Genomic DNA, 20,298 nt, shown 5'->3' with positions numbered 1-20,298 from the left:
AAGATATATGCCTAAGATAAACAATGAATAAGAGGAAATAATTCAGCCAAATATGAAATTTTATTTTATTAGCAAATTTATATAAAATACATCATAAACGTTAAAAATAAGACCTGAACAGAACCAAGAATATAAAACATTTCAAATGAAAAATAACAAAGCCTTGTCAGCTTGTCACAAAGATTATTCATCTTCTTATCTATAAAACATTCCTAGACTTAAAATACTTATTCATTACCTTTAGTCTGTGAAACAGTAAATCCTTTTACTTTATTTTTCTGTTGGTACTCAGGGCCTTATGCTTGCTCAACAACACTCTACCACTTGAGCCATGCCCCCAAGCCCCTAGTCAATGTTTTCTAAAGGACAAAGTGATTCTCAATCTCAAGGATTAACAAATAATTCCAACGTGATCACCAAAATACTTGTATATTTATTAAAAATCCTGCAAATGCAGAATACAAAATCTACTAGAAATTACCAACCAGATACCAAATTATTTAAATAAAATTCACCTTCTGAGATGGTCTAAAGAAAAAACTTAAGTATTTGCACAAATGTACTTTTGCAAATATACTTAAAACAAAACAATAAACGGGCTGGTTGTTGAAGCTCAGCAGTGGGGTGCCTGCCTGCCTGCCAAGCACAAAGCAGGCCCCGTGCCAATCCCAGCACCAGCACAGCCAAAGTCATCAGTTGGCTTCTGCTATACAACTGACATCAAACTTGTGCTTTAACCCCATTTCTGTACAAACACTAACCAGGGGAGGTTTCAAGACGTACTGCATAGGATGCCCTTGAGAAAGGAGCCTCAAGAAACACAGGATAAGTTTTTCAAGTATTTCCTGCAAGAAATTATTCTATACATAGCCGATTTTTCAGAGATCCCAAGGAGATCTGACCCCATAACACCTGTGCATGGCCTTAAGCCATGACATCTGCACTGTACTTGTTGTTTCTCAGTCACGTGGACGTTTTCTGTTTCTTTTTCTTGGCCTTCAGTACAGGAGGAAGAGAAATCTTAAAGGCTGTCCTGAAATGACAGAGCATATGTTTTAGTGCTCTAGGTCTACAAAGTGTGAGCCACTCGCACACCTGATACTTACTCACACGTGGTGCAGATGGGGCTGAAGTTGCAGAAAACTATTTAAAAAAAAAAAAAAAAAAAAAAAGCCATGAGTGTTTAAAGAGCAGAGTGAAGATTTTTTTCCCTTACCCCACCATAGAAACAAGGAATCCAACACATTAACTTACTTGACAGACACACAGAACAGACATAACCAATTTCAATGAGATTCCGATGGCAGAAGCAAGCAGCCCTGTAATCCACGTGAATTGGGGGTGGAAGGATTAACTGAGATCTCTGGTCCTGATCAGGAAGAAAAACCCACTGTAAGGAAAAAAAGTAATGCAGATGAGATAGGAGCATCATACAACAGTGTGGAGATGCAACAATGAAACCCCCCTCTGTGGAACAAAAAAAAATTTTTTTTTGTCAATTGTAGGGCTAACTCTGGGCCTGGGCACTGTTCCTAAGCTCTTCAGTTCAAGGCGAGTGCTCTACCACTTGAGCCACAGCACCACTTCCGGTTTTCTGAGTGGTTTATTGGAGATAAGAGTCTTTCCAGGGCTGGTACGTAGCTAGGTGGCAAAGCGCTTGCCTAGCAAGTGCAACGTCCTGGGTTCGATCCCCAGTACCAAAAAAGAAAAGACAAAAAAAAAAGTCTTTCCAGCCCAACCTAGCTTTGAACTGTGATTCTCAGATCTCAGCCTCTTGAGTAGCTAGGATTACAGGCATGAGGTACCAGTACCTGGCCCAACTTTTTTTTCTAGAGGCAAGGGAACTTCTATTTAAAACAAGGGTAAACAAGGGTAGCTGGGCACTGGTGGCTCACACCTAAAATCCTAGCTACTCAGGAGGCTGAGATCTGAGGATTATGATTCGAAGCCAGCCCAGGCAGAAAAGTCCCCATGAGATTCTTATCTCCAATTAACCACCAGAAAACCAGAAGTCAAGCTATGGCTCAAAGTGGTAGAGTGCTAGCCTTGAGCAAAAGAGATCAGGGATAGCACCCAGGTATTGAGATAGCACCCAGGTATTGAGTTGAAGCACCACAACCTATAAAAAAAGTACAAATAAAAATAAACAAAAAAAAAAACAAAACAAGGGCACAGAATACCAGAAATTAGAACAGAGCATCCATTCAACCATGGCTTCGGACTGTTATAAACAGTCACGTGGTGTTCTGTACGCAGTTCTGAGAGGACCGAAGCCCAGCCTCCCCCGCTGCTCACACCTGCCCACTGCTTTCACCGTCAGGCCCCACCCCATGGTGACACAGCTAGTTCATTACCAGTAAATACTGCAGAAGTGACGGCATCTGAGGCACCTTCAGGTACAGTCCTCCAGTGATGTCACATGCCTGCAAGACACACAGCAGACCCTCTGCCACACCAGTCCCTGCTTGGGATTCCCCAGGGGCTCTTCAGGTCTGCAAGGCTCAGGTGGTGTGTGAGGGTGATTCCTGATGTCATGACCCTTTCTGGAAGAATCCTCCTGCCCCTGGCCCACTCTTAAAGGCTATGGCAAGGAACAGGACAAACAGGGTGCCATCCTCACAAAGTGAGTGTTCCGGTGTGTTCAGAGAGACAGTGAATTAGGATGGTTATCACAGGAATAATGTTACAGGCTAGGATCATTTCTAAGAGAAGTGAGGAATGGTCAGGGAGGGCTTCTCTGGGGAGGTGACCCAAAGCAGGGACATGAGTGGGGCCAAGTAACAGGCCTGAGGGCCCAGCAGAAGGCACAGGGGATGGCAGGAGCACTCTATGTCTGCAGAGAACAAGAAAGTCAGGACACTGCATATGAGCAACAAGAGACCCATGGGATTCAAGGGGAAGGTTTAAGCAAAGGAGTGACATGATCTCATCTCGAGTTCTGACTGCCGGGGTGAGAACCACCTTTGACAGGAAGATAAACAGACCACAGACAGAGGACTGCTGCAGCCTCCTTCAGAGGATGACAGGTAGCTGCATCTGGCCTGAGTCTTGTTAGGGACAGACACAACAGGACTTGCTGGTAGACGTAAAAGAAGAGCAAGAGAACAGACAGGACAAGTCAGGATTGGGTTGGACTTGTCAAGTGAACTGTACTGCCACTCACTGAGACAAGAGCAGAGGCTACATAGAAAAATCCAGTTTTTTAATTTAGGGGAGTCACCTTTATAACAGAAATACACCAGATACAACTAGTAACACTTCATTTAACCCAGGATATCCAAAGGACTATCATTTTAAGATGTACCAATACAAAAAATATTTTTTTTTTTTTTTTTTTTTGTCAGTTGTACAGTTTGAACTCTGGGCCTGAGCGCTGTCCCTCAGCTCTTCAGCTCAAGGATAGCGCTCTACCACTTGAGCCACAGTACCACTTCTGGTTTTCTGGTGGTTCATTGGAGATAAGTCTCACAGACTTTCCTGCCCGGTCTGGCTTTAAACCGTGATCCTCAGACCTCAGCCTCCTGAGTAGCTAGGATGACAGGGGTGAGCCACCAGTGCCTGGCACAAAAATAATATGTATTTTTTTTTTTGGTCTGGTCGTGGAGACTGAACTGTGGGCCTGGGCGCTGTCCCTCAGCTCTTCAGCTCAAGGCTAGCGCTCTACCACTTGAGCCACAGCGCCACTTCGGCCTTTTTTTTTTCCTCTTATGTGGTGCTGAGGAATCGAACCCAGGGCCTCATGTATGCAAGGCAAGCACTCTACCACTGAGCCACCTTCCCAGCCCCCCAAAAATATTTTCTATCCCCACCAATACCAGGTGCTCAATGAAAACATACCTGCTGGAGGAGTCCTGAATCTGAATCTAAAACGCAGGCATCAATCAAAATACTCTGAAAAAACATTCAAAACATTATAGGCATAGGGATAGCAAGCGCTGTCTGTCCTTCAGACCCGCGTTCCACATGCACCGACTGCACGGGCAGAGCTTCCACGGGCAGCTCAGCACCAGACCTGGCCAGGCTGCGGCTACTGTGCTCTGCCGTGATACTCAGAATCGCACACGGCCATGCTTCCATGGCGAATATTACACACGGCTGGAGCTGCACCTCACGTTAAAACTCAAGGTCAGAGGCATTCTGTCTTTTTTCTAAATAAATGTATCAATGAATCAAAATTCATGTGGACATTTCAGTTATTTGCAAAGTAAAAATGCCAAGTCTTTATACATCCCCCTGAAACAGGCAAGACTCATGCAGCAAGCTGTGAGATCAACGATTCTTAGCTAGGGCCAAGATGAGCTTAAAAAACAGGGGGGGGGGGGGGGGCGGAAGGGGGGGTGGGGGTTGCCTTCTTCCCTAACATAGTGCAAATCTGCACTTTGGGTGCACTGTTCTATGGGCCCCAGGCCCAAGTGAGAAGTGACCAGGCCCCCATGTGGATTCTGGACTCCTAATCCATTACTAAAGCTCTTTAGCCAAATACATGAATTAGTGAAGTGATTCTTTCTCTGGGAAGCAGGACGCTCTGAAGGATGGCCCTCAACTCACCTGCTTCTGCGCAGCAAAGATAACGTTCATGAAGTTCATGTACTGCAGCGCGCTGTCTTCTGCAGCCTTGATCACCTAAAAAGCACACCCCAGACCCCCAACATGACACTGCCACTGTCATGTCTGCAATTTGCCTTTTATCACTGTTAAATAATATCTGAATGTACAGTCCACAGAATTCCCCAAATCCTACTGCAGAGAAAAGTCCCCTGATGATCCTCCTCCTAGACGGCCCTGTGTGCACGCACACACGTGCACACACACAGAGGTATACACTCTACCTACAAGTCACACGGCCTGCTTTTTTTCCAGTTCACAATATACAGCAGGAAGTGGTCTTTATGCCCATGAAACAGAACAGAATGTCTATCATTTGATGGCAGGGCTGAGTTCTAACAACTATGTCACTGGGCGATTTTTCTGTTGCTTGAAGAGTGAACCTCCCAGGCCTACTCCACAGCGAGGCTGTGGCCTGTATCGTTCGGCAGGCAGCCAGCGCTGGCTTCGATGCCTGTATACACCATTCTGACTTCAAACACTTCCACCATCCACTAGTGGTCTACAAAGGGCATGGAAGCAGTTTCCACATGTTTAATCAATGCTCGGACCACACACTCTTTGCGCAGCTATCTGACTACTCCTGAACACCAGTGTGACTGCCAAAATGCATGCATTCACTTTTGGTAATTACCCAACTCCCTTCTGAAAAACTACCAGCTACCAACAGCAATGACACATGGGAGCAACCCCACCCAGCCCTACCACTGGCCCTGGGACCTGGCAGGGTTTTTATTTGTACAAAATAACAAGCAATGAAAAGTCCATCATTTGATGGTTCTTTGTTTTTTGCAAGTAAACTTGACTTTCAAAAATAAATTTATGGCCAGGTGCCAGTGACTCACATCTGAAATCGTAGCTACTCAGGAGGCTATGATCTGAGGATTGAGGTTCAAAGCTGGCTCAGGAGAAAAAAAAAGTATGAGACACTTATCTTCAATTAACTACCAAAATAAAGCCAGAAGTGGAGCTGTAGCTCAAGTGCTAGTGCTTGACCAAAAGAAAAAGGCTTAGAGACAGCACTAGGGACCTGAGTTCAAGGCCCAAGATGGTACAAGAATTTTTTTATTTAAAAAAAAAATCAATTTATGGCTGGAGATGTAGCTGAGTGGTAGAGAACTTGCCTAGGGTACACAATGCCCCTAGGTTCAAACCCCAGCACCACAAAAATTATAAATAGATAGATAGACAGATAAGATAATGAGCCCTTTTTATTTTTTGTCATCATTGGGCTTTAACTCTAGGTCTGGGCACTGTCCCTGAGCTCTTCAGGTCAAGGTGAGCACTCTACCACTTGAGTCACAGTGCCACTTCTGGTTTTCTGGTAGCTAGTTGGAGATAAGTCTCAGGGTCTACTGGGGATTCACTTCTACTTGAGCCACAGCTCCATTTTTAGTGTGTGTGTGTGTGTGTGTGTGTCTGTCTGTGTGTGTGTGTGTGTCTGTCTGTCTGTCTATGTGTTTTACTGGGAACTGAACCCAGAGTACTGCACCTACTAGGCAAGCATTTTGCCATTGAGCTACATGCCAGCCATGCTGGTCATTTTGAGATAGTCTTACAAACTTTCCTGGATTACTGGCTGGCTTCAAACCACAATCCTGTCTTCATCTTTCCCTCTACGGCTGGGGATTCAACGCAGAGGCTTATACATGCTGACAGGCAGTACCCTGCCTCAGATGTCCATCTCCAGCCCTTCCTATTGTTTTCTCATCATTTGCAATTGTACATGAACATGGTGACACTTTTTCAAATCTTACCAGTATCCTTGATTTCATCTCTTGATTATCTACAAAGAAATAAAACAGGTCACAATTGAACTGATAGGGTGTGGCTCAGCAAACAAGTGGCTTTCTAATCAATTTTTAATCACCCCAACAAACATACAGCAGGATTACAGTTCTCATAGAAAAACACAGGCTCAGCCGGGCGCCAGTGGCTCATGCCTGTAATCCTAGCTACTCAGGTGAGGATCACAGTTCAAAGCCAGCCAGGGCAGGAAAGTCCATGAGACTCTTATCTCCAATAAACCATGAGAAAACTGGAAGTGGTGCTGTGGCTCAAGCGGTAGAGCACTGGCCTTGAGCTGAAGAGCACACGGACGGAGCCCAGGCCCAGAGTTCAAGCCCCAAGACCGACCAAAAAAAAAAAAGAAAAGAAAAGAAAAACACAGGCTCCTACCTTTGACTTCTTTATTCATTCTATGAATATCTTAAGTTCTTATCATTAAGGAATATAAACTGTTGTTCTCATGAATGTCCATACCCAAAAGCTAGTAAATGTCTCCATCTAGATCTAGAAGTGAAATCTGCGCATTGCAGAGGACCCCTCTCCCCTCTCTCCCTCCCCCCTCCCCCCCCCACCCCTACTATCCTGCTCTTGAGCTATGGGATCAAAGGATACAGCAGAGCGCTTTGGCCAGGGACCCTGCCAGCAGAGTTTCTGTATGTTGGCCTTTTATGTCACCTACAAAGAGTCAAAAGCATTGGAAAGTGAATTTTAAAATACTTTCTTCAACTATAGTCATTTTCAAGCCAAAGTATTTGGAAATGAAGACGATAATAAAAGGCAAAAAAAATCTAGATGAGAATATTTAGAGGAAGAAAGGCTTGTAAAAGCATGTGCATATATATATATATATATATATATATATACATATATATATATATATTTTTTTTTTAGGGGGAGAGGTCAGTTGTGGGTCTTGAACTCTGGGTCTGGGAGTTGTCTCTGAGCTCTTCAGCTCAAGGCTAGCACTCAACCACTTGAACCACAGTGCCACTTCTGATTTTCTGGTGGTTAACTGGAGATAAGAGTCTCATGGACATTCCTGCCCGGCTGGCTTTGAACCACAATCCTCAGACCTCAGCCTCCTGAGTAGCTAGGATTACAGGTGTGAGCCACTGGCACCCAGCCTTAAAAAAAATTTTTTTGGGGGGTCAGTAGTGGGGTTCGAACTCTGGGCCTGAGCACTGTCTCTCAGCTCTTCAGCTCAAGGCTAGAGCTCTACCATTTGAGCCACAGTGCCACCTCTGTTAAAATATATTTTAAGGAACAACATCAAAGAAAAACCAGAATGGAAGAATTAAAAAAAGAACCTCCCCAATCAACTCTTGTGAACTGCCAACAACACAACAACAGTGGGGCTGGGAAGGAGACTCAGTGGTAGAGCGCTTGCCTTGCAAGCATGAGGCCCTTGGTTCGATTCCTCAGCACCACATAAGCAGAAAAAGCCAGAAGTGGGGCTGAGGCTCAAGTGGTAGAGCATTAGTCTACAGCTGAAGAGCTGAGGGACAGTGCCAAGGCCCACAGTTCATGCCCCATGACCCACAAAAAAAAAAAAAAATCCACAACAGTCCACTGGGTGCTGTGGCCCACATCTGTAATCCTAGCTACTCAGGAGGCTGAGAATCTGAGGATCTCGGTTCAAAGCCAGCTTGAGCAGGAAAGTCCGTGAAACTCTTATCTCCAATAAACCACCTGAAAACCGGAAGTGGTGCCATAGCTCAAGTGGTAGAGTGCTCGCCTTGAGCTGAAGAGCTGAGAGCTCATGCCCAGAGTTCAAGCCCCACGACTGACAAAAACAACAACAACAACAGCAACAACAATAATAACAGCAACAACGATAATAAAAGCTGTTACTCTTAGTCATCAGATCTTTAATCTCTTCAACTATCACTTCATTTGCTGCCGTCAACAGCTCATATTTTCCATCTTTGCTCCCTGAGGGATTGCAGTCAGGAAGGGGGTTGCCAGCATCTCCAAAGAAGTCTCCAAGTCTGCCGTGCTTCCCAGGATACAGGAATCGGCTGCAACGGTAGCAAACCCTCAGTACAGTGGCTGGGTGCCCTTGCCCTCACAGATCACAACATTGGAGTCAGAAGAAAACCAAATAAACCCATTGGTTTTTGCACTCATATAATTCTATTCTTTCCTCCTCCTCCTCCTCCTTCTTCCTTCCTCCATCCTTCATTCCTTTTTTACTTGTGGTACCAGTGACCAAACCCAGAGCCTATGCATGATGGTTAGGTACTCTACTTCTTCAGTTGTGCTCCGTCTTTTTTTGGTTATATTTAGTTTTTGAAACAGGGTCTTGCTAACTTTACCCAAACTAACTAGCCTCAAATTCTTTCTTTTTTTTTTTTTTGCAGGGGGCGGGAGGGGAGGGGTGTCCAGTCATGGGTCCTGAACTCTGGGCCTGGGCACTGTCCCTCAGCTCTTCAGCTCAAGGCTAGCGCTCTACCACTTGAGCCACACAGCCACTTCCGGCTTTTTTCTTTTTGCTAATGTGGCGCTGAGGAATGGAACCCAGGGCCTCATGCATGCAAGGCAAGCGCTCTACCACTGAGCCACCTTCCCAGCCCAGGTACTGCTTCTTGAGGCACTGGCTGTTTCACTGCTACAGACAAAATTCCTTTGGCCACCTGGACTAGGTACAGTGACTGCCAAGAGGCACAAACCCCGATGAACACTAAGCACTGACCAGGAGGGAGGAGACAATGGTCACTCCTACCTTTCCTCGAAATGGCTTGCTATGACAGCAAGCTTGTTGGAGCGGCTCATGAATAAGTGGGAGTTCCCCAGCACCATCACGGCATCTATGCACTTCGATAACGTGAACTGGTGAACAAAGAGAGGACACAAAAACAAATTAGCACTCCAGATAACATGCCCAGTCTTAAGATTTCACTGAAATCTGCTTGTAAGGTCCATTCCTGGAAGTTGAGAACAGACCTCGCCCAGTACCTGCATTATCTAGGCAACTGGGACTCCTGGAAGAGGTCACACCCGCATCCGCTGAGGTCACATCTTAATCTGATGTGGCCACACCTTTCTCCCACCTGATCCCACTTCCCTTTACCTGGACACACCCTTCCCCACCCCCCTACCCTATATAGGGCCAAACCCGGGGCCAGACGCTCTCTTTTGCCAGCCGCATGGAGTGCCAACCTTGCCTGGTCCCAGCAGGTCTACTGAATAAACTTACCCCTTACCTGAATACCACGTGCATGGTGCAGTTCTTACTCCGCTACCTCTTTTTAAAAACCTAACACTGCTCAGGAGCAACTTTCCTCCAAAACTATAAGCAAAAACATTTTTTTTTATATCATTTTTGTGCCAGTACTGGGGCTTGAACTCAGAGCCCCTCCCTCTACCATTTGAGCTACACATTGATTTCCAGCTTTTTGCTGGCTAACTGGAGAATAAAATAATATAATTTTCCCATTTTTAAAGACTAGATACTGTATGATATCTAGAAAAGGCAACAGGGAGAGGGGATGGGGGCAACAATTAACAAACTCCTGTATGAGGGAACTTTATGTAGTGAAAAGTAATGCTCCAAAGCCTGACCTATTGGGACGTGCCTGTAATTCCAGCACAAGGAGGGTGGAGAGTTTAATGCAAGCCTGGGCTACATAGTAAGATCCTGTCTCAAGAAAGAAGGAAGGGGCCGGGCGCTGGTGGCTCACGCCTGTAATCCTAGCTACTCAGGAGGCTGAGATCTGAGGATCGCGGTTCAAAGCCAGTCCGGGCAGGAGAGACGGTGAGACTCCTATCTCCAATAAACCACCAGAAAACCGGAAGTGGCGCTGTAGCTCAAGTGGTAGAGTGCTCGCCTTGAGCTGAAGAGCTGAGGGACAGTGCCCAGGCCCAGAGTTCAAGCCCCATGACCGACAAAAAAAAAAAAAAAGAAAGAAGGAAGGGGGCAGGGGAAATAGGGGAGGAGGAGAGGGAGAATAAAAGAGAGAGATATGCTAGGTAAATTTTATGGCAGATAAGCTATATCTTAATAAAGCTCTTTAAGAACGAATACAAATATACTCCAATTTAAACAAAATCATCTGAAGGCCTTACACCATCTTACCTGGGATTCCTTTAATGCTTGCTTCCCCCACCAAATTGGATTGGTATCAACTATGATGACCAAAAGATTCAATTCCTCCTCTGAAATCATCAATAAGAAATTCATTTTAAAACCATTAGCTCATGAAAATTAGTCAAAGGTAACATTGCAAAGTGTAAAGTAGGTTTAAGACCAGTCCTTCAATGTGTAGTGCCTTGCAGTCAGGAAACTAACAGAGGCCAAGTTCTTTTTAGCATTCAGCTTACTGGGCCCTCAAGCAGGCCCCACCTACTCCCTGCACTACTACACAAAACAGGAAACACCACAGGGCAGGGATTTCTGTCCATTCTATTCACTACTTATCTTCCGCAAACAGCAAACACCCAATAAATATCAACCAAATAAACTCCAAGACACTTGCATTTTAAATGCCTGGCCAAGGACAGAAGGCAAGGAATAACCAGTAGTAGGGTCACCAGTAGAATTTCAGGCACAGCAGACTAGAGAGAGATGTAGGAGCTGTTTTGACCCAGTGTTCATCCATACATCCAGCAGCTGGGCCAGGTGCAATGAGGAACTGATTTTTTTTTTTTGGGGTCCAGTCATGGGCCTGAACTCTGGGCCTGGGCGCTGTCCCTCAGCTCTTCAGCTCAAGGCTAGCGCTCTACCACTTGAGCCACAGCGCCACTTCCGGGTTTTTTTCTTTTTGCTTATGTGGTGCTGAGGAATGGAACCCAGGGCCTCAGGCATGGGAGGCAAGAGCTCTACCACTGAGCCAACTTCCCAGCCCCGAGGAACTAATTTTTAAAAACCAATTTTTAAAAAGAACAGATAAAATCCCAGTTACTCAGGAGGATGATTGTTCAAGGCCACCCCAGGCAAAAAGAAAAGTGAGACACTACTTCAACAAGTAAGCTAAGCATGACAGTGCACACCTGAAATCCTAGCTAATCACAAGGCCATAGTTTCGGGTAAAAGGATTATGGTCAGAGGCAGGAAAAGAGAGGGGAATGGGGGAGGGGGGACAAAGGGGGAGAGGGACAAAGAGAGGAATAAAGGGAGGGAGTGAGGGGGGGGAGGGAGAGACAGAGAGCACAACCAAAAGGGAAAAAAGGAATTACTATAAGATTTTGCTGTGATGGGGCTGGGAAGGTGGCTCAGTGGTAGAGTGCTTGCCTTGCATGCATGAGGCCCTGGGTTCGATTCCTCAGCACCACATAAGCAAAAAGAAAAAAGCCAGAAGTGGTGATGTGGCTCAAGTGGTAGAACGCAAGCCTTGAGCTGAAGAGCTGAGGGACAGTGCCCAGGCCCAGACGAGACCCCCGCAAAAAAAAAAAAAAAAAAAAAAAAAAATTTGCTGTGATAACCCTACACCAGCCAGGTCAGTCATCTCAGCAACTGGGGAGGAGGCTGAGACAGGAGGATAAGAGTTCCAATCTCTGAGATCCTGTCTCAAAAGAAACACACTGCCCAGCGCTGGTGGCTCACGCCTGTAATCCTAGCTACTCAGGAGGCTGAGATCTGAGGATGGCAGTTCAAAGCCAGCCCGGGCAGGAAAGTCCGTGAAACTCTTATCTCCAATAAACCACCAGAAAACCGGAAGTGGCGCCTTAGCTCACGTGGTAGAGCGTTAGCCTTGAACTGAAGAGCTGAGGAACAGCGCCCAGGCCCAGAGTTCAAACCCCACAACCGACACACACAAAAAAAGAAAGAAACACACATACTCACACCCAAAAACCCTACACCAGCTGTATGACACGCTCACAAGTACGGCTCAACCCTCACTTCTTTCTCCAAAGACCTCAAAGCTCTATAACCAGTAGTTTGATTCATGAACACAAAACTCCTCACCTCCCGGTTTCTCTCAAGTGTAACCGGGTATCTCGGCCTGCCCCAGGGCCTTTCTTTGCAATGCACTCTCAATGTTATAGACCATGTTAGACAATTTGCCCCATGAGAGTTAGAATGTGTTTGTGGCTTTAACTGAGCATCACTATCCCACCATACTGTGAAATCTGGGAAATTATGTAACCACTTAATCACAATAAAAAATTTGGAAAATAAATACATAAATAAAATGCACTTCTCTCCGAAGTTGGTAATCAAGTCTTCCTTCCATCTCGCCCTTTCCTTCTAACGAAAAGTAGGTCCTCCCGACCCTGGTGAGCACACCGTCCTGGCCTCGCCCTCCAACCCCTTCGTAATGGGTCTTCCGTGCTCACGCCTCTGGCCCCCGGGATCGTTTCTCCACCAGCCTCCCTACGTCCCGGCCCCGGCCGCGCTCCCCGACACGCGGGAGGCGACCCAGAAAGCCACTGAATGAATGAGACACAGGGCTACGCCGCCAGCAGGTCCCACCCAGCCCAACGACACACTCCCTTCGGCCGGGCCGAGGCGTCCAGCCCTGGGACCCGGGCCCAGTGTCCCACCCGCAGCTGCCCTCACCTTCGGAGACCATGGTGCAGCGACGCCCGGGGAACCGCTGGCAATGGTGCAGCTAGCGTCCAGGAGAGCGCAAAGCCTGACTTCCGGCGCGCAAGAGTGACGTCTAGGCGGATCGCCCCCGGCCAGTTCTCATGGCCCCGCCTCCAGGAAGCCGGAAGTGACGCGGGAGGTGCGCCTGGCGCGCTCAGTGTGTGGCTCGCTGCCGGCGCGTTTGTCGGGAGCTCCAGCAGGCGAGCTGACGGCTGCCCTCGCGTCGGTTCCCGCGGCCCGGGGCTCATCATGGACCAGAAGGGTAATCGGGACGGACCAGGGCGCTGAGAACAAAGCAGAACCAGGCCCACCTCGACCTTCCATACCCACACTGGCTGCTCGGCGGGACTCACTTCTTCCAGTTGCTACTGAACCCCACTCGCTGCTTCTGCTTCCTGGGGATAACCCACTGGAGGACACACACACACACTCCTCGCTCCCTCTTCCTCTTTCCCCTTGTTCACCCCTAAGTGTTTTTGTTTTGTTCCAGTCCTAGGGTTTGAACTTGGAGCCTGGGCACTGTCCCTGAGCTGCTTTTGCTCAAGGCTAGTACTCTTAACACTTGAACCAGTGTCACTTCGTCTTTTTCTATTTATGTGGTACTGAGGAATCGAACCCAGGGTTTTATGTATGCTAGGCAAGAACCCTACCACTAAGCCACATTCCCAGCCCTAAGTGTTTTATTAATGTAAAAAAATGCACTGAGGTTGTAAAACGCTACATATTATTTGTATGTGGCTGGACTTGAATTAGCATAGATTGACCTGGTGCTGGAGGAATTGCTGAGTGAATGTAATGAATAACTTTTTCTTTCCCTCCCAGAATTAATTGAATACTTTAAGTCTCAGATGAAAGAAGACCCTGACATGGCTTCCGCAGTGGCTGCCATCCAGACTTTACTGGAGTTCCTGAAGAGAGATAAAGGTACAAAGGGTCACTCCCCAGCAACTGGGAGCCTTAGGAAAGTCTTCTAATAATTAAAAATGTGGGGCTGGGAAGGTGGCTCAGTGGTAGAGTGCTTGCCTCTCACGCATGAGGTTCTGGGTTCAATTCCTCAGCACCACATAAACAGAAAAGGCTGGAAGTGGCACTGTGGCTCAAGTGGTGGAGTGCTAGCCTTGAGCTGAAGATCTGAGGGATAGGGCCAAGCCTAGAGTTCAAGCCCCATGACCAGCCAGAAAAAAAAATGTGATGTGATAGCTGCACATTTGTCTACAGCCTCAAGATCAGCTTTTGCCTTTATTTCAGGCCTTTCAACCTGGAAGGAGCCCTCAAGCTATCATCAAAAAGATTCCCTTTAAATAGGGTGTTGGTGGTCCACACCTGTAATCCTAGCTATTCTGGAGGCTGAGATTTAAGGATTGCCATTCAAAGCCAGCCCAGGCAGAGAAGTCCCTATGAAAGTCTTATCTTCAATTAACCACTCAAAAACAGACGTGGAGGGGTGGCTCAAAGTGGTAGAGTGCTAGCCTTGAGCAAAGAGCTCAGGGGAAGTACCTAGGCCCTGAGTTCAAGCCCCATGACTGACAGAAAAGAAAGGTTTCCTTTAGGATAAGGGTGTGCATAAGAGTTCAAACACTTGCTTAGCATGTGAGTGAGACCCTGGTTTCAGTCCCTAGTACCCCAGAAAAACTTCTGTCATAACTAACTGAAATAGACTGTGAATGGAGTGATAGATTGTGAATTGAGTGATCCTTGTATTCACATGAAGCTGAAATTAAAGTTCAACTGTATAGACATGTATTGAATGTCTACTTTATCCCCTAATCTGCTCAAATGCTATTGAGAATGTTCCATAATAAATTCTGGTGTTCATACCAGTCATTGTACTGTCTCTAACTTTGCATTCTAAATGTCAGCATCCAGATATAGCATGACCTCTCCTACAGTGATAATAGTAATAATGCTTGCTTAGAGGCCTAAGGGCATGGGTCTCCAGTATCTTCCAAATACTTGGCTCTCCTACACTGTCTTGCTACCAATACTTCATTACCTTCCATGCTGTCCCTTACTGAAACAAGATTCAAACCTGTTGGCCTCTCTTTCCCTCTTTTATTTTGGTAGTACTATGGTTTCAAGATCTCACAGTAGGCAGGTGCTCTATCACTTGAGTCAAACCTTTAGCCCTGTTTTTATCTGTTTATTTTAGAGTATCAAGAACTTTTCTGTTCAGGTTGATTACTGGGGGGGGGGGAGTGGGAATCACGTGACATTGAGATGACCATCACATGAATCCTTCCATCGTTCCAGGGGAGACAATCCAGGGCCTGAGAGCGAATCTCACCAGTGCCATAGAAACCCTGTGTGGGGTGGACTCCTCAGTGGCAGTGTCCTCTGGTGGGGAGCTCTTCCTTCGCTTCATCAGCCTGACCTCCCTGGAGTACTCTGTAAGCCCTGCCCTCCCTCAGCTACCTCCCCCCACTCTGCTGCTCTGCCTGTCCCCAGATAGTCTCAGTTTTGCTGTTTCCTTTCTAGGATTATTCCAAATGTAAAAAGATCATGATTGAGCGGGGAGAGCTTTTTCTCAGGAGAATATCACTGTCGAGAAGTAAAATTGCAGATCTATGCCATACTTTCATCAAAGATGGAGCGGTGAGTAAATATCTCTAATATGTGGCACTTAGCAGCAAGGGCAAAATCTCAGCTCTGCTATCTATCTGTTATTTAGCTTCTGTTAAAGGCAGTACTAGTACCTATCTACTAGATTGTTGTGATGACATGGGATGGTTTGTAGAGAAGTCGTGCTCTGTAATGGAATCATAAGAGATACTTATCACTGTAAATAAGCACAGGAAAATACTAGGATGGCATGAATGATTCTGGACTGAATAAGTTGTTTTTCCAAAGAAATCTGTGTGAATGTGCAGTATGTTATCCTGAACTCCAGCCAGAGAGCAGCTCCTGTGACAGATTAATACCAGTCGTCTGCTGGCAGTGGGTGGACAGTGGATGGAGACTTACTCTCAAACATGGCTTCTGCCACTACACAAAGCTGCCCACTGTTCACGAGTTGCAGGAAGACAGGCACTGCAGGTCAAGCCAGTCCCCAGCAGTGGGTGGTGACACTTCTGCCTGAGCCTTCACTGTCTATAAAACATAATTACCCTTGACTCTTAAATCTTATCCTGTTCCATTGCCTTTTTACAACCTTTGAAGTATGTTTATGTTGTTAAAACCAGTGACTAGCCAGGCGTTAGTGACTCACGCCTGTCATCCTAGCTATTAAGGAAGTTGAGATCTGAGGATCATGGTTCAAAGCCAGCCCGAACAGGAAACTCTGAGACTCTTCTCTCCAATAAACCACCAGAAAACCAGAAGTAGTGCTGTGGCCCAAGTGGTAGAGCACTAGTCTTGAGCTGAAGAACTCAGGGACAGCACCCAGACCCAGAGTTCAAGCCCCACAACCGACCCAAAAAAAAAGTGACTGACAGGGCACTAGTAGAACTTGTACAGATCCAGTGGCAGACAAAGTCTTAGGGACCAGGTGGTGGCCAGGCCAGGAGCCTCTCCCTGCAGCCTCACCACCGCCAGCGCCATGCAGATTTTGGCAGCTGCACTGAATCATGTGGGGGCTTGGCACACAGTTTCAGTTGGTACAGGTAGCTCTGAACACCTGCATTTCCTACAAAAAAGTGGACTGTTTTTGTTAGTGTGGGTAGGCCCCAAGAACCTGGATTTCCAACAAAAAGTGGTAGTGCAGCCTGACAGTAGGGAGGGCAGCTGCCATGCTGTGTCTCCTGAGCTGTTCTGTAGAGACCATGTGTGGGCGTTCACAAATTATCATCTGACCACAGATGGGCTTGTAGTTTTGGAGCCTATATATTTAAAAAGACATACCAAGCCAGGCGCCAGTGGCTCATGCCTGTCATCCTCGCTACTCAGGAGACTGAGATCTGAGGATCATGGTTCAAAGCCAGCCTGGGCAGGAAACTCCGTGAGATCTCTAATAAACCACTAGAGAACCGGAAGCTGGGCTGTGGCTCAAGTAGTAGAGCACTTGCCTTGAGCTGAAGAGCACTGGGACAGTGCCCAAGCCCAGAGTTCAAGCCCCATGACCGACCCAAAAAACAAAAAAGACATAGCAGATTTCACATCTTATAGGAAAACTAAATGCTCTGGCAATAGAGGTGAGCAGGTGAGAGCAGCAGGCACTACGGGGACTTGTCCCCTTTACCTGTGCTGTGCCACTGGGCCAACTGCATTTGTTCCCAGGACCTGCCTGGTGCGTATGGACAGGCAAGGTGCCCTTGCCTCATCCAAAGGCTGTTGGCTTGTAACTGTGTGCCGCTCCACCAGGGACACAAAAGCTCCTTTGGCTTGTGAGTGGGCTCTACCTTCAGGTCCAATGGAGTTCTCCTTCCTGGCTATAGTGTATTTGTGAGAAAGCCTGCCCAGAAGCTTCACGTGCCAGCAGCCTGTTTCCCAGCAAGGCTGGTGGCTCGGCTGCACACAGGGCCTAGCCTTTGATGGAGCTTTCTTGTCCACAGAGAATACTGACGCATGCCTACTCCAGAGTGGTCCTGCGGGTGCTGGAAGCAGCTGTGGCTGCCAAGAAGCGATTCAGTGTGTACATTACAGAGTCACAGCCCGACCTATCTGGGCAAGTATCTCTCCACTGGGTTCCATGCTCAGTCACGTGAAAGCAAAGAGAATACATAGCACCCACACTGGCCTGACTGCCAGGGTATCTGCTCAAGGCTGGGCCAGGCCCTGGGGCAGTATGACAGCAGGTGTCATACTGATGGGAAGCCAGTCAAGCGTTTTGAACTGGGTGACTCTCCTTGCACCACTTTTCTGGACTTTTCCTAATATTCTGTAATGTCATCTTCAGTAAGAAAATGGCCAAAGCCCTCTGCCACCTCAACGTCCCTGTTACCGTGGTGCTGGATGCTGCTGTGGGGTAAGCGCCTCTCCTTGCCCATCCCCGTCCACCCCTGGGGCTCACTCCTGGCAGGCTTTTCAGATTGAAGGTTTGAGTCCTGTTGATAAAGCACACTGAGTGGCGTCCCACCACTTAATAGCTGCCCAACTGGAGCAAGCTATCCTGAGAACCTGGGGTGCACAGAGAGGGAGGGTGTGTCCTTAGCCCCACGCCTATGTTTCAAGAGCAAGATGCAAAGGCTGGGTCTTCATGCCTGTAACATTGCTGTGAAAAAGGTATTCAAGGGAAGACCTGCAGGACACGGCTATCATCTGATTTTTTCAGCAGCCAAGAACAAATAGCTTTCTTTTTGTCCCCCTCAGCTACATCATGGAGAAAGCAGATCTAGTCATAGTCGGTGCAGAAGGGGTCGTTGAAAACGGAGGAATAATTAACAAGGTAGGAGCACCCCCTCTTGGAGTGGGTTGCTAAGATGGATACACTGCTGGCCTCGAGCGCCAGCAGGCCGCTTCCTCTCCGCCTCCCCAGCTGCCTTAGCCATGGAACCAGATTCCTACAAGCAGGTGCAGGGGTCAGATTGTGGTCATAGTTCCTTCTTTGCAGATTGGCATATACAAATTAAGTCAATGTAATTTATGTAAGTTTTAATTAGAATTGGCTTGTCTTTTTTTTTTTGGGGGGGGGGGGGGGTCCGGTCGTGAGGCCTGAACTCTGGGCCTGGGCACTGTCCCTCAGCTCTTCAGCTCAAGGCTAGCACTCTACCACTTGAGCCACAGGGCCACTTCCGGCTTTTTACTTTTTGCTTATGTGGTGCTGAGGAGTCGAACTCAGGGCCTCAGGCATGCAAGGCAAGCGCTCTACCATTGAGCCACCTTCCCAGCCCCTGGCTTGTCATTTTTTTTTTTCTTCATTTTAATCCAGCATATTCAACCTCAGTATTGTATTACACTATATTTCATTATAACTTTTCCAGTCACTCCTTAGAGAAACTTTACCAACAAACAATTTTTAAGTTGTGGTTAAGGCATATAAAACACTGAGAATCTCACATGGAAGACATTTATGTACATATCCTCACACAGGCATTTGTAGGTTGTTTTTGTTTGTTTTTGTTTTTGAAGTGGTCCTCTTTGATCCCAAAGCCAGATTACATTGAGTTCCTTCTATTGTTTTACTTCTCAGATTGGAACCAACCAGATGGCTGTATGCGCCAAAGCACAGAACAAGCCCTTTTATGTGGTTGCGGAAAGTTTCAAGTTTGTGCGGCTCTTCCCGTTAAACCAGCAAGATGTCCCGGATAAGTTTAAGGCAAGTTTTACATATATGAGTCCTGCCTCAATCCCACCTGAAAGACTGATGTTCTAGGAAGTCACTCACTCCCCACCATGGGAGCAGAAATAACCTCGTTGGCCTTATACTCACCTTTGTCCTCAGACTTCTCTGCTCCTGCTGAGGTAGGGAGGCCAGGGGTTGGGTCCTAGTTTTGTCATTGATGGTCCATGTGGCTTCGGACAAGTCCTGTGCCGGCACCTCTGAACAAGTAGGTGGGCTTAGTCAGTAGCTGGCATTTGCCACTGCATAAACAGCTCACTCACTGGAGGCCTGGAGGAGTTGGCCCAGCACAAAAGAGGAGGGGCTTGGTAGTGGTAATGCCTCATTGTAGCCAGTGAGCTGCATAGCCCAGGCCAGTAGTACTCAGCACTCAGGCTATGCCCACCTGAGCAGAGTGAGCCCCTAACACTGCTTTCCCTCACAGTACAAGGCGGCTACTCTCAAGTCTGTGCAGGATGGGCAGGACCTGAAGGAGGAGCATCCGTGGGTAGACTACACATCCCCTTCCCTCATCACCCTGCTCTTCACGGACCTGGGCGTGCTGACCCCCTCTGCGGTCAGTGACGAGCTCATCAAGCTCTACCTGTAACCACCGGGGTCCCCTTCAGTGCCACATCAAGGGGCCAGCCAGGCCAAGACAGAATTGTACTTGAAAGCTTCATGGACTAAGAATTGAAATCCCAAGTCCTGGAGAATCTCTTCACTCATCTAGGTTTAAAAGCAAACCTAAATGTGCATCTGGTTTTCCAGAACTTGCTCGCTTTGTTTCCAGGAGTGCACATTGTGTAAGGGCACGGCATTTATTGGAGACATGGCATCCACCTCCCTCTGCTCCTGAGTGCTGTCTGACTAGAGACTTTGTTCAGTGAGTGAAGCAGGGTTTTGACTACGCCACCCCAGGCACTATGGGACACCATGCACCTTGCTGTACTCACTGCCTTTGCCTGTGGCCAGCAGGGGCAGCACTAGGCTTCATGCTGAGCAGTACTGAGAACACAGGCGGAGGCGAACAGCCCTGTGCAGCACTTACCAATCTTCCCCATATTTGTTTAAGTTCCAAACGGATTTTTTAAAATTTTACTTGGTGACAAATTCAACATCTTTTCAAATAAATTATGAGTTTTGAAGCCATATCGCATCGGTGCTGAAAGTGAACCTCAGG

General features: G+C 47.2%; 2 protein-coding genes across 3 annotated transcripts; one reads left to right on the top strand and one right to left on the bottom strand.

The window, feature by feature from the left end:
- Positions 1-41: 41 nt before the first annotated feature.
- Gtf2h3 (general transcription factor IIH subunit 3) lies at positions 42-12,979 on the bottom strand. Its single transcript, XM_070024859.1, has 13 exons — positions 12,893-12,979; positions 10,469-10,548; positions 9,116-9,222; positions 8,245-8,411; positions 7,006-7,068; positions 6,784-6,813; positions 6,363-6,391; positions 4,549-4,623; positions 3,838-3,891; positions 2,355-2,423; positions 1,255-1,390; positions 1,107-1,143; positions 42-1,033 (listed from the first exon to the last, which is right to left on the bottom strand). Exons 1-13 carry the CDS (start codon positions 12,903-12,905, stop codon positions 964-966), a joined length of 930 nt encoding a protein of 309 aa, XP_069880960.1. The 5' UTR covers positions 12,906-12,979; the 3' UTR covers positions 42-963.
- A 102-nt stretch (positions 12,980-13,081) lies between these two features.
- Eif2b1 (eukaryotic translation initiation factor 2B subunit alpha) lies at positions 13,082-20,267 on the top strand. Of its 2 annotated transcripts, none has more exons than XM_070024862.1 (9): positions 13,082-13,184; positions 13,745-13,846; positions 15,173-15,309; positions 15,398-15,514; positions 17,410-17,522; positions 17,754-17,822; positions 18,167-18,242; positions 18,987-19,112; positions 19,561-20,267. In XM_070024862.1, the coding sequence occupies exons 1-9, from the start codon at positions 13,172-13,174 to the stop codon at positions 19,723-19,725; spliced, it is 918 nt and encodes a 305-aa protein (XP_069880963.1). In that variant the 5' UTR covers positions 13,082-13,171; the 3' UTR covers positions 19,726-20,267. The 2 variants fall into 2 exon arrangements, with proteins under 2 accessions (XP_069880963.1, XP_069880964.1); XM_070024863.1 differs by lacking the exon at positions 13,082-13,184 and adding an exon at positions 13,228-13,467.
- Positions 20,268-20,298: the final 31 nt, after the last annotated feature.

Source organism: Dipodomys merriami, unplaced genomic scaffold (genome assembly GCF_024711535.1).
Source record: "Dipodomys merriami isolate MVZ:Mamm:240054 unplaced genomic scaffold, mDipMer1.0.p SCAF_163, whole genome shotgun sequence".
Taxonomy (NCBI): Eukaryota; Metazoa; Chordata; class Mammalia; order Rodentia; family Heteromyidae; genus Dipodomys; species Dipodomys merriami.
This window is presented reverse-complemented; position numbering and strand designations above follow the sequence as displayed.

Coding starts and splice junctions, on each gene's coding strand:
- Gtf2h3 (XM_070024859.1), bottom strand. Junction 9,223..10,468: donor AAGCATTAAAGGAATCCCAG/GTAAGATGGTGT, acceptor TTTGTTCACCAG/TTCACGTTATCGAAGTGCAT. Junction 3,892..4,548: donor TCTTTGCTGCGCAGAAGCAG/GTGAGTTGAGGG, acceptor ATGTTTTTTCAG/AGTATTTTGATTGATGCCTG.
- Eif2b1 (XM_070024862.1), top strand. Junction 17,523..17,753: donor TCACAGCCCGACCTATCTGG/GCAAGTATCTCT, acceptor TGTCATCTTCAG/TAAGAAAATGGCCAAAGCCC. Junction 17,823..18,166: donor GTGCTGGATGCTGCTGTGGG/GTAAGCGCCTCT, acceptor TGTCCCCCTCAG/CTACATCATGGAGAAAGCAG.